Source organism: Pinus tabuliformis, chromosome 2_2, assembly GCF_031772625.1.
Source record: "Pinus tabuliformis cultivar Carrire ecotype Pingquan chromosome 2_2, CPIR1, whole genome shotgun sequence".
NCBI lineage: Eukaryota > Viridiplantae > Streptophyta > Pinopsida > Pinales > Pinaceae > Pinus > Pinus tabuliformis.
The window spans coordinates 218,043,349-218,058,906 of NC_142300.1; the positions used below are offsets into that span (position 1 = coordinate 218,043,349).

General features: G+C 42.2%; 1 protein-coding gene across 2 annotated transcripts in view; it reads right to left on the bottom strand.

Annotated features, from left to right (window-relative positions):
• Nucleotides 1-252: 252 nt before the first annotated feature.
• Nucleotides 253-15,558, bottom strand: part of LOC149192096 (uncharacterized) — a 116,262-nt gene continuing 100,956 nt past the window's right edge. The window contains exons 2-3 of one of the 2 annotated variants that reach the window (XM_089404475.1): nucleotides 1,399-1,555; nucleotides 253-977 (exon numbers count right to left, since the gene is read on the bottom strand). In XM_089404475.1, coding sequence (XP_089260601.1) covers nucleotides 646-977; nucleotides 1,399-1,555 — 489 coding nt within the window. In that variant the 3' untranslated portion in view covers nucleotides 253-645. The remainder of the gene's footprint in view (nucleotides 978-1,398; nucleotides 1,556-15,558) is intronic. The other variant, XM_089404474.1, reaches the window with a different exon arrangement.

Genomic DNA, 15,558 nt, shown 5'->3' on the forward strand with positions numbered 1-15,558 from the left:
TTATTTTCTTAATATTATAATTTTAATTAAACTTGTAATAAATATCAACTTCAAAATATTTATAGGAAAAAAACATCTTTTAAATTATTATTATCATATAAAAAATAAATTTAATTATCATACGCTTAATACACTCTTAAAGTATTAACCATTGCCACCATCCTTAAGATTACAATAGGAACATTGCTATGAACTTTGAAAACCATGTACCAATCAAAACAAAACCATTAGACCATCAAATGACCAGGCTAATTTATATGTAATTCAATTCCATACGCTCGATATGAAATTTTAAATCTCAAGTATATTTAAAAGAGTATACAGAAATTTATACATCACTTAAGCGAATAGCAAATTTAAGAAAATATCTTAGATTTTGAAATCTCACAGTCGCATACGCACATACTGCACAAGAATTAATATTCGGGTTCAAGTCCTTGCTAATTACCGCAAAGAATTCAATTGTGTGAACTCGCCCTCAAAATCTCATCCACAATCATTTTAACAATCATTTTAATAGAAACGTCATTGCTGGGAATGGCGTTGTGTGTCATCTGAGGAATCATAACAACATTAACATGTTGACCTGATATTGCAGTCCAATCTGGTATAACATGCCCAAAGAATACCCAGATGAAAATGATCTCATCTCATGCTTTGCAATGTTCCTCCCCATCGTGTGGCCATGGGAATGAAGTGCTTGATGTATTTCTGCCGCCATGACAGAGGCTGCTGGTTCAGGAAATACAGAACCCACAATCCTCCTAAACTATGGGAAACAATAATGATTTGTTTGTTTCCATTCAACATGTAAGCCTTTTCAACTAGTTCTACAGGGGCTTTCATAAATCTGCTACCAACCGAAAATGGTTTTTTTCCAGGACCATAACGGAAATCAGAGGGTGCACCAAATAGAGATTTTCCATCAACGCACCCAACGTCTTCAAACCAAGGATGACATATAGGCAGTAGCGGACCTACAAAACCAAACATATAAAAAATGTGAAAAAACCCAGAAATGTGAGAAAAACACTGAACTAGAATTGAAATTTGAAATTTGACACATACAATCATAGGTAAAATAATCATAATGGGCAACTAATCAGCAAGGTTTAGGCATTAACCATACAAAAATATTTATTTTCTTTTATCAATTTTTAAATATAAACCAACATTAATATTAAATCATCACATTGCCACAGATATGAAAAAATATTGATAGATGTAATAGATGCCCAATCATATATCAAAGAACACGCTAAACCCTAATAGTTTCCTAGTCAAGACCACAAAATTGAATAACCAATGCAAAATGACATCAAATACATTAAAAAAATGTATCACATCATGATAAAAGAATCTACAAAAATAATCTAGCAGCTAGTTATTTACTCTTACCCTTTACAGAAAAAGGTAAGAGCTCATTTCCCATTAGAAGGTCCTGCAGCATCAGTCTAATGACCACTGGTGGATGCCTGAGTATAAACCTGTGTATACGTTGGTGACTAAGTTGCAGAAAACACCTAGCTTTGCCACATACCAGCTCCTGAAATACCTGGAAGCACCCAACCAGGTACGAAATGTGTTGGAAATGTCACCAATTGTATTGTACAGCGTTTCTAAATTGTATTGTACAGCGTTTCTAAATCTGAAAGCGCCACAGTACTGCCGGTAGCATTTCATCCATTTCCAATGACATTTGGGCAATTTTTTGGATGTTCCCAGGCTGACCTAAGTGCTCAAGAAGGGTGTGGCACCCACAGGAAAATATTGCCCTATCTATGCCAATGACCCTTTAAGATAAAACAAAGATAGGGGATTAAAGTTTGAGTTTGTGACCTTGGTAATCAATGGTAATATTAAATTCTTAAAGTGAAAATTGACATTCTCTGTATTGTCCATTTTCTGGAATTTTGTGGTATTCTTCTGCTAATTTTCTTTATAAAATTTTATGCCGATATTTTTTTGCCAAAACCCACGAGATTACACAAAAATGCACCAGTAAATAACAACCCAGAAATTATACAAGCACAGTAAACCCAAAAACTCAAATAACATCAGAAAATGCAGCACAGGGAATGACTCAGCCTCAATTATTATAATATATCATGCAGAGTACAATTGGAAATATCTGAGACAAAATAGGAAAGATGATAGCTGAGTGGACCTCCAACTATTTCGCTGCTAAGCTGAACCTGATCCCTCAAAACTCCACAACCACTGCGCTCTCCCTCTAACAGCAGTTGCCACTGCATCAACTGAAAGACGATGAAACCCCAATTGAGGACCTGAATGATCCTCACTCCAATATCCCTGAAGCTCTATGAAACTCCTGAATGAAGTCTCCTCAAAGAGAGTTGGGTTTTCGTCCAACACTCAACAGCATACCTGAGGGTCAGCATACCCGAGGGTTTCCGTCCTGGGGCTAGAGAAGTTGGGAACTAGGTTCTCCAAACCTCACCAATCGAAAATATCGATAATCCAATATGTCTCCAAATGATCTCATTCTCCTCTTTTATATATCCGATGGATAGGTCTCCAAACCTCTAGAAGCATCTTATTTTATTATTTTATTATTATTCTAGAAGTTCCTCCATTGACTTATCTTAAATGACCTTTTAATTTTATTTAAGTCACTTTTGGCCCATTTCCTCCAAATAATTATTTTTCCTTAATTAAATGACTAATTAAAGCCATTTTTTATCAAGGAAAATGGTAAATCGACCACCATACTCTCTCTGGCCACCAGAAATCTTCTCATCATCCCATCCTGTAGATCTTTTCACTCTAGTTCCAACAAGTATTACATTAAAGTGTTTTGTCAAATACTCCTCTCGGAATGCCACCTTGAGCGTAATTAACTAAGTTTGCCCAGTAATAACCAAAAACAAGATGTGCAGCGAATACCATCGGACCCCATAAAAACTGTTCAAAACTCCATCAGAACCCCTAATGACATAAACCTGCTCCACTGACCTGGCCATCCCATGCCCTAGAAATCCACCCTGGTTGTACTATGGAGAGGAATAAAAATGGGGACATTACAAATCCTCCCACCCCAAGATTGCTTGTCGTCAAGCCATCCGCCCCTGTCCACTGTAGAGGCATCTGCAAACTGATACCAGGATCCATATGAACCACTAGTCCACATCATGCCTCCAAGCAATCCAAACATGACTAGATCCACCAATACTTGGATCCCACGCCCATCTCGAACTCAACCTGCTACTAGTAGATCCACCTGGATCCCAATGCCACCATCGCCAATCGTTGCCCAAGTCCCTCAGTTCAAACTGTGCTTTGTCTCTGGCTATAGTTGTTGCTCCATCAAGCAAATACCAACTCGTCACCTCTCTCCAATCCAACTCTTGGCATAGACCAAGGTCAATCTCCCCATGCTAATGTTGTGTTGAAATATTGATGATTGGCCATCCTACATCCTGTTGCCAACTGGAGCATGTAGTATCCCTCACATCTAAGAGCTCATGCAGTGCAATGCTCCTGACTAAAAATGATACTCCATCAATAGGGTACCAACTCATGATCTCTCCCCAATCCAATGCATGAACACCTGTGTAAGAAACAAGTCGGCTAGGTTGATATGGGCCCCTGCTCAACTCAGGATGCTCTATCTGGTCAATCAACAAGATCTATCTAAGGAAATCTGCCCCTCACTCTATAATAGGCAAAAGTGGGCAAGATGTGCTATAAGCCCTGTCTATGTACTCTTGGAGAGGGATACTCTCCGGAAGTATTGCAGCTCTGCCAATGGCCTGTGCATGTACCTGCACCTGATCTATGGATCGGTCCAAAGATGGATGCACCAACATCTCAAAAATATCCACCCTCATCTCGCTGAAAACTCCATGTTCCTCTAGTCTACCAACCTCCTAAAAAACTATCCCGTCAGACCCTCGCACCTCCTGAGGACATATGTTTGCAAACATACAAATTGCTAGTTGTCTGTACATCTGCCTGCTCCTCATCAATGGTTGGGCCCAAGGATGGTTGCCCATCCTCCTCCATCATGCACTCAACATGAATCTCCAACTGGCTCTCACCAAAAGGCTCATCATGCATACTGTGCATATCATCCTCCTGGGCTGACACATGCTCCACCATATGCTGCACATGTCGAATCATCACTAGTGACTCACCTCCCTAAATGTCTCCCATAGGGTCTACTTGTTGATTTGTGGTAGCATCAGATGTGCTCTAGCCATGAAAATTGGTGGAGAGGCTAAAGCACATGAGATCTCCAAAACCCATAAATGGTTTGAGGAAATTCCACTCATTTAAAGAGATATTAAAATAATTAATATTTTTAATGGAGTTCTTAAGTCTAAACTTAGGAAAATTAAAATATTAATGAGTATTAATATAAAACTAGGTGAGAATGTTCTAAATGACATGGATCAAGCCAAATCTAATCTTAGCCATTGATTAGAGACTTAATCTCAGCCATTGAAGACTCAACAAGAAAAGTATAAGAGGAGGCTTGAAGATCAGTTGGAGACACACCAAGATTGATCAGTTAGTTCAATTTTCTAGAATGGGTTTTGCTGAAAAAATTCGAACAATTGATCTGTTGCAGCGAAGGGCAGTGAGTACATAGCAGAGAGACAGAGATAGTGCCAGAGGGTCAGCACAGTGACTGAAGAGGCTGACGCAGATGCAGCCAAAGCTACGCAAAGGCAGCAGGAGCCACACAGAGGCAACTAGAGACTGCCCAGACGCTGAGGGGCCTACATGGGTGACGCAGAAGGCCAGAGAGTTAAAGCAAAGAAGCAAAACACTGACACAGAGGGTTCTAGAGCTACGCTGAGGCTAGCAAGGTTGACGCAGAGCCTTGGAGAAGCGTCGAAAGGATTTTCGTGGGGCAGACTTGCTGAACATTTGTCTCCGAGAAGAGGTATTATTGCCTTGTAAAAATCTCTATTGGGTGAGCCAGTTTGGCACCATAGTTGTACTCAAGAAATCTGCATAATAATAAAACCCTCAAAACTACGGCACCAGTTTTCCTGCATTGGGTTTTTCCGGGGACGATTGTCCAAAAATAACGGTATCCCTTGTGTGTTTGTCTCAGTATTTTTCAGTCGTTGATCTGTATATGAATTAAGGTAGCATTTGTGTTTATTTCAGTATTTATAGTCATATAAATAACTTGTTAATGTAATAAACAAGTAGGAGAAATGAACCAAATAATGCAGTAGGAATTTCTAACGTGTCAGACTTACAAATTTCAACATGGTATCAGAGGGTTGCAGATCACAGCACTGAAGGCACCAGCAATATCAAAAATTTGCAGCAGTAGCAACTGTCCCGAGAGACAGAGCTGCTCCTAAGCAGAAGGCAGCAGAGAAGGAGTGACGCAGAGGGCCTGCATCATCATTTCAAGCCAGAGAGAGGGCCAACGCAAAGGCAAAGAGAGGCGGAAGAGGCTCATGAAGAGCCACATCATCCTATTCAGCCAGGTAGGCTTGATGCAATTGGCCAGAGGAGTGATTCAGCGTTTGTCGGGATTGCGCAAAGCTGGAAGGCTCAATTCTTCAGTTGTTGGGGCCTAGGGAGCTGTGGGCAGATTGTGGAGCTGGTGGGGTGTTGTTTCTATCGGAGCAGAATAGTACCTAACAAGACAGAACCAAGGTAGAGGGAGTTGTTGCCTTGATAGATTTTTAGCCAAGAAATCCAAATCCAAGTTGCAATTGCAAAGAGGATTGGAGAGGAGTGGTTCGACATTTGGCGGGAAGATTTCCAGCAGGGAAATCAAGACTTAGAGGAAGATTTCCAAGAGGAAAGTCGAACCTTAGAGGCAGTCCAGAAGAGGAGCGAAGATGGCAATGAACACACTGAGGGATCATGAAAGGTTGGACGGGGCCTCCAACTTTGTCATCTGGAAGGACAGGATCCTGTAAGTGCTGGATAGGCATTGCATCAAGTGCTTCACCTTGAGAATCGTGGCTATCCCAATAGACCCAGCTAATAATGAGAAGTATGAGGATGCAATGGCGAAAGCAAAGTGCATAATCCTTGATGGGGTCAAGGATCATGTTGTACCACATATTGCTGAAAAGAACACGGCAAAGGAGATGTGGGATACTTTGACAACATTGTATGAGGGCACTTCCGTGCAACGGAAGATGCTATTAGAGAATCAGTTGCAGTCGTATCAGCTGCAGAAGGGGGAGAAGATAGATCTATACCTCCTCAAATTGCAAGAGATTCGGGACCAACTTACTTCCAAAAGGGCCACGCCGGATCAAGAGTTCATGGTGAGGACTGCCCTGAATGCAGTCTCTGAGGAGTGGGGCATTTGTCCAAGGCATTTTGGGCAGAGCTACTCTTCCAGGATGGGAAGAGATGTGGGCAGCTCTTAGCCAAGAAGAGATCAGACGGTTGACCAAGGCGAGGAGTAGCAGTAAAAGAGGTCGAATCAAGAAAGAGGAAGAGGAAGATGCGGCTCTGGCATCTACGGGACAGCAGGGGAAGAGGAAGAAGAAGGACATCTCCAAGGTAAAGTGCTTCCATTGTGGGGAGCTGGGTCATTATGCAACCCAATGTCCAGAGAAGAAGAACAAGGGAGAGGCTTCTGACTCCAAGGCAGCTTCGGCTAAAGCAGAGAAAGAAGTCGAAACTAATGACAACTGTGCCATGAGTGCTCATGCACCTCTAGAGAAGAGGTGGGGAGACATCGAGTTGTCGTCAGGAGGACTACAGAAGATGAAAGGCAGGATCCTTGATGTGCCCAAACTCTTGGATCATATCCGGCTACGAGAGCCCCGAAGGATAGTAGCAGGATGACAGATGTCGGGAAGAAGCAAGATGCGGTGGAGCGACAAGGTAGTGCTAGAGTGCAGAGGTCTGTAGCAGCGTGGTGGGCATTGCAACACTGCAAGAGGCACAGAGGTGTTTGCAGTAGTGCGAGAGGCACAGTGGAGTATGCAGCAGCGCGACAGGCATAGAGGTGTTTGCAGCAGCGCAAAGGCAGCAAAGGGAGCACATGATAGCAGAAGAGGTAGCTTCGGCATCAGGAGGCTTTCACACTGACAAGGATGTCAGGATTTGGGTAGATCAGTTACTTACATCTCGATAACTAAGTCGCAGTGCAACAGTTACCAGTGGTAGTGCTATGAGCAGCATGGGACATGTTGAGAGGGAGTTGCAGTACAGATGTAGCAGTAGCAGTGGCAAAGCCATGGGCAGCAGTGCAGTGGATGTTGGGTAGCAGGCTAAGCATCAGCACACGAACCGATGCGGAAGGATCAGTGTGATGTTCAGTGGTGGAGCATTACCAGAGCACATTCCTTACTAAGAGGGAGTGTTGATTTGTGGTAGTGTCGGATGTGCTCTAGCCATGAAAATTGGTGGAGAGGCTAAAGCACATGAAATTTCCAAGACCCAGAAATGGTTTGGGGAAATTCCACTCATTTAGAGAGATATTAAAATAATTAATATTTTAATGGAGTTCCTAAGTCAAAACTTAGGAAAATTAAAATATTAATGGGTCTTAATATAAAACTGAGTGAGAATGTTCTAAATGAAATGGATCAAGCGAAATCTAATCTAGTTGTTGATTAGAGACTTAATCTTGGCCATTAAAGACTCAACAGGAAAAGTATAAGAGGAGGCTTGAGGGTCAGTTGGAGACACACCAAGATTGATCAATCAGTGCAATTTTCTGGAGCGGGGTTTGCTAAGAAAATTCGAACAAGTGATCTGTTGCAGCGAGGAGCAGTGAATACATAGCAGAGAGGCAGAGATAGTGCCAAAGGGTCAGCACAGTGACTGAAGAGGCTGACACGGAGGCAGCCAGAGCTACGCAGAGGTAGTAGGAGCCATGCAGAGGCAGCTAGAGACTGCGCAGAGGCCGAGGAGCCTGCATGGGTGATGCAGAAAGCCAGAGAGCTGACGCAGAGAGGCAGAAGGCTGACGCAGAGAGGCAGAAGGCTGACGCAGAAGGTTCTAGAGCTACGCTGAGGCTAGCAGGGCTGACGCAGAGCCTTGGAGAAGCGCCGGAAGGATTTTCATGGGGCAAACTTGCTGAATATCTGTCTCCGAGAAGAGGTATTACTGTCGTGTAAAAATCTCTATTGGGTGAGCCAATTTGGCACCCTAGTTGTACTCAAGAAATCTGCATAATAATAAAACCCTCAGAACTGTTGCACCAGTTTTCCTGCATTGGGTTTTTCCGAGGACGATTGTCCAAAAATAACGATGTCCCTTGTGTGTTTGTCTCAGTGTTTTTCAGTTGTTGGTCTGTATATGAGTTAAGGCTGCATTTGTGTTTATTTCAGTGTTTATAGTCATATAAATACCTCGTTAATGTAATAAACAAGTAGGAGAAATGAACCAGATAATGCAGTAGGGATTTCTTAATGCGTCAGACTTAGAAATTTCAACACCACTAACTGCTCATGTCCTTCAAGGGTGTTCTCATGCAAGTTGATGGATTCACCATCAGTAGAAGAATCCCCCTCATCTATCACTATCAAAAGAGTGGACTTGTGCCCACCTTGGTGCAATTCAGGAATTTATGAGTCATGTCTCTCCTCATGTTCATGCAAGTTGGAGCATTCCTCATGCGACTCCTGTCCAACCATCGTCTCTTCAACTCTTTCTTTAATCAATTGTCTTGAGTTCTTTTCCATTCCCTGCTCTTCTTTAATATTTGCAGACTCGTCTACTTCTCCATCCCCTTTGATCTGCTCTCTTCTCATTTGATTTATGCTCTTCTTTGGGAGTTCTTGAGACTTTTTTTGCTTTGGCTCCTCATTCTTCCGATGTCTGAACCCTCCCAAAAGTCTTCTCATAAAATTTCTTGTAGCGAGAGGGTCACCACTAAGGGTTGTGATTTGCCTTAGTGACTCATCCAACATATGTTGGCCTTTGGCTAATCCACTCCAAGTATTTGACGGGTCATCCATGTCCCTTATGTTGTCTTAAACAAATCTAGATCAGGCTTATATACTCTTCCCACTCTTATGACAACATATAAATGTCACATTTTGATGGACATGACAATAATACCATAAAAGCATCATTCAAATGACATCTACAACACTATGACAACAATATAAACTCTCTGACTCTCAACCATAGACAACTCAGCAGTACTTTGACCCATAAAAACATCCATACTCGACTCAAACACGGCAATGGCCAGTTGACTCATACAGACTTCTTACTTCATGATTACAACAACATATATAGCTATGGAGATAATACAATAGAAGCTATAGACTCTCTCTCCACTCCAAACCTTAGCAGCAACAATTCTGCTCACAAACTCAGGACACTGAGTTTCAAAACAATAGCAGCATACACGATTTCATGGCTTGACATCAATGAGGATACCACACATTCCCAGTAGCATCTCACACCACGACTCCTCAATTACATCTCCAATATTTACATAAAATCTCTGCAACACACCCTAAAACAGCCTGACAGCAACCATATTCTACCACCCCTGCAATAGCTACAAACAACAGAATTTTCAGGGGCTAAATATATATAAATGTGATTTTCACTCGGCCAACACAACCAGACTCTACCAATACAAAGTGAACAATATAGATCAGCCATGCAACACTTTGGACAGTCCTGTGCCTGGATGATTTTTGATGAAAGTAACCAACAAGATCTGGAAATAATTCTGAGGCATTGGATATCCTTGTGAAATGAATTCACTCTAGGTGAGTTCTGGGTTAAATAAATCCTCGAAAAATCTTGAAAATACTTCAGCAGCCCTCCATTGGGCATAAGGAAATATGGACCAAGGAAAGAAGCAACTTGGCCCTCGATATCCAGTTATGTCTCCTCAAACAAATTCAGGCATGCTATCAAGATTTGTTCCAGCAACTCGGACCAAAGAACCTAGCAAATATAGCCTGCTAATGAATAACTTTGTTGATTTCTGGTAGTATCATATGTGCTTTAAGTCTCAAAATTTGCAGGTAGGCTTAGACGCATGCATTTTCCAATACCCAGAAATCGTTTTGGGAAATTCCACCCGGAGACAATTTTATTAAAATAATTAATTGTTTTTAATGGGAACCTAAGTCTAAACTTAGGAAATTAAAATAATTAATGGGTACTAATTTAAAATGAGGGTGTAACTTCTAGAAGAAGACAAGGATCGAGTCCAAATGATCTGAGCCATTGATTAGAATCTAATCTAGGTCGTTGGTCTCAACTGGAGGATAAGAAGGACATTGATGCGCACTTGGAGAACATATAGAAGAGTTCAAAAGATCGAATTTATGAAGCAAAGCAACTGCCAGTGAGAAATTCAAAGTGAGCTTTTGCAGTAAGGGGCAAGGATAGTTCCGGTTGGAGATTTCTCCTGATCTGGGAATACTCAGCAGAGGAGGCAGAGAGAGATCCGGGAGAGGCAACGCTGAGCCAGAAGAGGCTGATGCAGAGCTACGCAGGCCCACGCAAATGCAGCGTACGCTGACACAGAAGCCTTGAGGGAGTCTGAAATTCGCTGGAGGGTTCGATTTTTGTAGCTGGAAGCCGAGGTGTGAGACCGGGAGAGCAGAAGTCTAAATCTCAAAGGCAAATCGATCAACCGAGAAGAGTGATGCAAATCCTAGACAATGCGCAAAGCCAGCCAGGGGCTGTTCATTCGAGGGTTGGATCAGCCAAGACTTCCAATGATAGTGTGAGGTAATCTCACAAATCTCTCTGTCAGTGATATTCTTTGTAATTGGATTGCTGGGAAGGCATCCAAAAGTTGTATTCAGAAATTACTACTGCATAATAATAAAACCCTCAGAGTTGTTGCACCGGCGTTCCTGTATTGGGTTCTTTCGGGGACATTTGTCCAAAAATAACTGTGTAGATGTGTTGTATCTCTTTCTTGTTCAGTTTCTTGTTTTCACTTATAATTTAAATGGTGTAGACTGTAGTGTATTAGGATATTTACTGTAGGAAATAGTAAGTAACTTGATTCAGAAATTAACAAGTAGGAGAAACTTAATCAGTTGCTTCAGTAGAAATTTGGGCATCCAAATTTTCACATAGTATCAGAGCTGCAGGTGAAGCAAAAAGAGCAGCGTTCCCGTATTGGGTTCTTTCGGGGACATTTGTCCAAAAATAACTGTGTAGATGTGTTGTATCTCTTTCTTGTTCAGTTTCTTGTTTTCACTTATAATTTAAATGGTGTAGACTGTAGTGTATTAGGATATTTACTATAGGAAATAGTAAGTAACTTGATTCAGAAATTAACAAGTAGGAGAAACTTAATCAGTTGCTTCAATAGAAATTTGGGCATCCAAATTTTCACATAGTATCAGAGCTGCAGGTGAAGCAAAAAGAGAAGAGCCAGTAGATCTAGCGCTGAAGGAAGAAGGGAATTCGAAATTCCTGCAGAGGCAGCGATTCGAATCCCTAGAGGGTTTGCACAGTTCAGTCCAGGAGGGCGAGATTTTCGTGGTAAATCTCTCTTTAAGTGAGTCGACAGAGAGGTAAGATTTCCAATTCGAGATTTGTCAGTAGCAGAGGGAGCAGCACAACAGAGGCTTTAGCAAAGATGGGTTTCTGGTGGGACGCATTTTTCTGCAAGAAGTTGCTCAGTAGAAAAGACGTCAGAAGGAAGAAGAGAGACACTGAGGGAATTCTTCCTCAGAGGACTTCCATCCAAGGAGTCTGAATTCTCACTAGCTGAGCAACAGCGGATAGGGGTAGATCAAAGAACTCCAAAGGGGGTGTGTAGGCCAGTCCAGTGCTGCACAAAGGAGAGAGGAGGCTATTCGACTTTTTCGATTGGCAGAGATGGCAACCAGTGGATTGAGAGATCGGGATAGGTTGGATGGGGCATCCAACTATGTGATCTGGAAGGCAAGAATGGCATACCTTCTGGATGAGAATTTTCTCAAAGTCTATGTTGACAGCGTGGTAGTTGAGCCCACAGATTCAAATCAACTCAAGAAGTACAAGGGAGAAATGGCAAAGACAAAAAGAATGATCCTTGACAGAGTGAAGGATCATATAGTCTGTCACATAGCTGGCAGAAACACTGCCAAGGAGATGTGGGATGCATTGTCAACGTTGTATCAAGGATCTTCCGAGCAGCGGAAGATGTACTTGGAGCAGAAGATGAGATCTACGCAGATGTAGAAGGGAGAACGCATTGATCTGTCCCTCACGAAGCTTCAGCAAACCCAAGATGAATTGGCAGTTGTGGTGTCAACACCTCAACGTTTCGAGATGGTAAGACTAACCCTAAATTCAGTGTCTAAGGAGTGGCAAGTCTTTGTCCAGAGCATCTTGGGTAGGGCGACTTTGCCAAACTAGGATAAGATGTGGGCAGCTCTTAAGCAAGAGGAGCTGAGGAGGGACTTGGTCAAGTGTAAACTTAACGGAAGCAGCAGCAGTGGATCGAAGCCCAAGGAGGAGGATGAGAATGCAGCCCTCGCGTCCAAGGGGAAGCAGGATCAATGGAAGAAGAAGAAAGATGTTTCGAAGATCAAATGCTTTAGGTGTAGTGAACTCGGTCACTACGCAACACAGTGTCCTCTTAGAAAGAAGGACAAAGATGAGAAGCATGATCCGAAAGTAGCCGCGAAGATCAAGGAGGATGAGTTTTCCATGACAGCCGAGATACCTTCAAGAGGGAGGTGGGTTGATTTAGAGTTGTAATTCGAAAGAGCTACAGATGGGCACGATCCTTGAGGAGACCACCTCTCGAATCAATTCCTTGATGGGAGCCCAAATCAGTAGTAGCAAGATGGACCAGTGTCAGTTGGTGCAGATGAGTGTCGAAGTGACAATTGCAAAGGCTAGTAGCGCCAGAGACTGAGCAGCACAGAGCAGAGTTGGCAGCAGTGCAGATGGCACAGAGCAGATGTCAGCAGCAGTGCAGAGGTTTCAGAGGGTCAGTGCAAAGACTAGCAACTGTCAGACTCCAGCAGCGAGATGCATCATACTGAACACCAGTTCAGTAATTTGGGATGCTTTTCCGTCGCTGATGCAGTAGCAGCAGCAGTTGGAGAAGGTTGCAGTGCAGATGCAATTGGCAGTCGCAGTGGCAGTACCAGCAGTAGCACGGATGCAAAATTGAGAGGGAGTTGCAGTACAGATGCAACATTTGCGCAGTAGTTGGTGGACAGGATGTCAAACATCAGATGTCCAACATGGTGCATTGCTAGAGCACATTCTTTGCTAAGAGGGAGAGTTGATTTCTGGTAGCATCGGATGTGTTCTAAGTCTCAAAATTTGCAGGGAGGCTTAGACACATGCATTCTCCAATACCCAAAAATCGTTTTGGGAAATTCCACCCGGAGACAGTTTTATTAAAATAATTAATTAATTTTAATGGGGCCCTAAGTCTAAACTTAGGAAATTAAAATAATTAAAGGGTATTAATCTAAACTATGAGTGTAACTTCTAGAAGAAGACAAGGATCGAGTCCAAATGATCTGAGCCATTGATTAGAATCTATTCTGGGCCATTGGTTCTCAACTGGAGGATGATAAGGACATTGATGGGCACTTGGAGAACACATAGAGAGAGTTTAGAAGATCGAATTTTTGAAGTAGAGCAGTTGTTAGTCAGAAATTCGAAGTGAGCTTTTGCAGTGAGGGGCAGGGATAGTTTCGGTTGGAGATTTTTCCTGATCTGGGAATACTCAGCAGAGGAGGTAGAGAGAGATCCAGGAGAGGCAACGCTGAGCCAAAAGAGGTTGACGCAGAACCAAGTAGGCCCACGCAGAGGCAGCGTAGGTTGACACAGAGGCAGCGCAGAAGCCTTGAGGGAGTCCGAAATTTGCTGGAGGGTTCAATTTCTATAGCTGGAAGCCGGGGTGTGAGACTGGGAGAGCAGAAGTCTGAATCTCAGAGGCAAATCGATCAGCCGGGAAGAGTGACGCAAATCCTAGACAATGTGACGTTGGGCTGACGCAAAGGCAGGGCAGAGGCAGCCAAGGGTTGTTCATTCAAGGGTTGGATCAGCCAAGACTTCCAGTGATAGTGTGAGGTAATCTCACAAATCTCTCTGTCAGTGATATTTTTTGTAACTGGATTGTCGGGAAGGCACCCAAAAGTTGTATTCAGAAATTACTACTGCATAATAATAAACCCCTCAGAGTTGTTGCACCAGTTTTCCCACATTGGATTTTCCGGGGACATTTGTCCAAAAATAACTGTGTAGATGTGTTGTATCTCTTTCCTGTTCAGTTTCTTATTTCTGCTTATAATTTAAATGGCGTAGACTGCAGTGTATTAGTTTCGATATTTACTATAGGAAACAGTAAGTAACTTGATTCAGAAATTAACAAGTAGGAGAAACTTAATCAGTTGTTGCGGTAGAAATTTGGGCAAAAAGACGTAAAACAAAATTGTGTCAAAAGCCATAAAACAAAATAGGCACATTTACATTCATATTAGGGAAATTGTATTTCGATGACTGTGACATGCAACTCTGTTGTGACATATTGGTGCCAAGCTCTATATTTGCTACTATATCTCTGACCTTATGCAGTAGATCTTGGTTGTACTTGATATTGTCAACCAAAGCATCTGGGTATATAGTTTTGGAGCTTAATTGTACATTGTTCCACAACATGACTACTTTCATATGTAACTTCATTGGCTTAGTTACATATTGCAAAACATAATCTTTAGTCACTTCTAAGTCATCTCGGGTGGTCACCTCTCTGATACGGTTCAAGAATTGTTCTAGTTCTTGCCTGATAATATTCCTGTGTCTTACCTCCCCAAGTGCACCTATAGAAGGCATTTTGTGTACTCGGACCAAAGCTTCCAATCTGTTGTGCAACCGCATATATTTTGACGTAGTGTTGGTTATGTGATTGTTGAGGTGGTCATAGGTTTGCATATGCATTCTGATCTCCGTTTTATCCATATCAACTTCATACCTATGTTTTCTAACCAACACTACAGGTCCATTTGAATACCTGGTGCCCCATTCCTAGATCACATTTGTAGCTATATAAGCTAACTTTAAGATCCTCAGATTTTCCTGCAATCCTTTTTGAACATTGTATAAAGGCGCCATTGCCCTAAGCAAAGTGATCATCTCTTCATATAGTTTGCTTCATTATGTCTTCCAATGGCTTGATCTCTTCGCATATAGCTAACTGTAACTCTTCTCTGCTAGAAATGGTGGAAGACAACCATTGATTTTCGGCAAGGAGGTAATCAATTTGTTGCTTTGCACTAGCCAATTCCATCTCTAATTGTTCGTTCTTTTGTGTTAGGAAATCTATATTCTTCTATGCTACTACTGCAAAGGCTGCATTTGCTGAAGCAATTGCTCTAGGATTGGTCATGGTGTTTGACACAATGATCCTTTTTGTGTGGATGGAAATAGGTCGGTCAGGTTCATTTGGGAAATACCTCCTTTCTTGAATGATCTTATTCTTTAGCTCATCAAAGGTGAAGTTGGATATGTCCATAATTCTATCATCAGGTGGAGGTAGAATCCCCAGCTCACTAAACGGGAGATGCCCACCAATCAGAGGAGTTGAAGGTTGAATCTTTAGACAAGCTATGCTTGGCTCAGTTTGCGTTGTCTGGTTCTCCTCCTATTGTT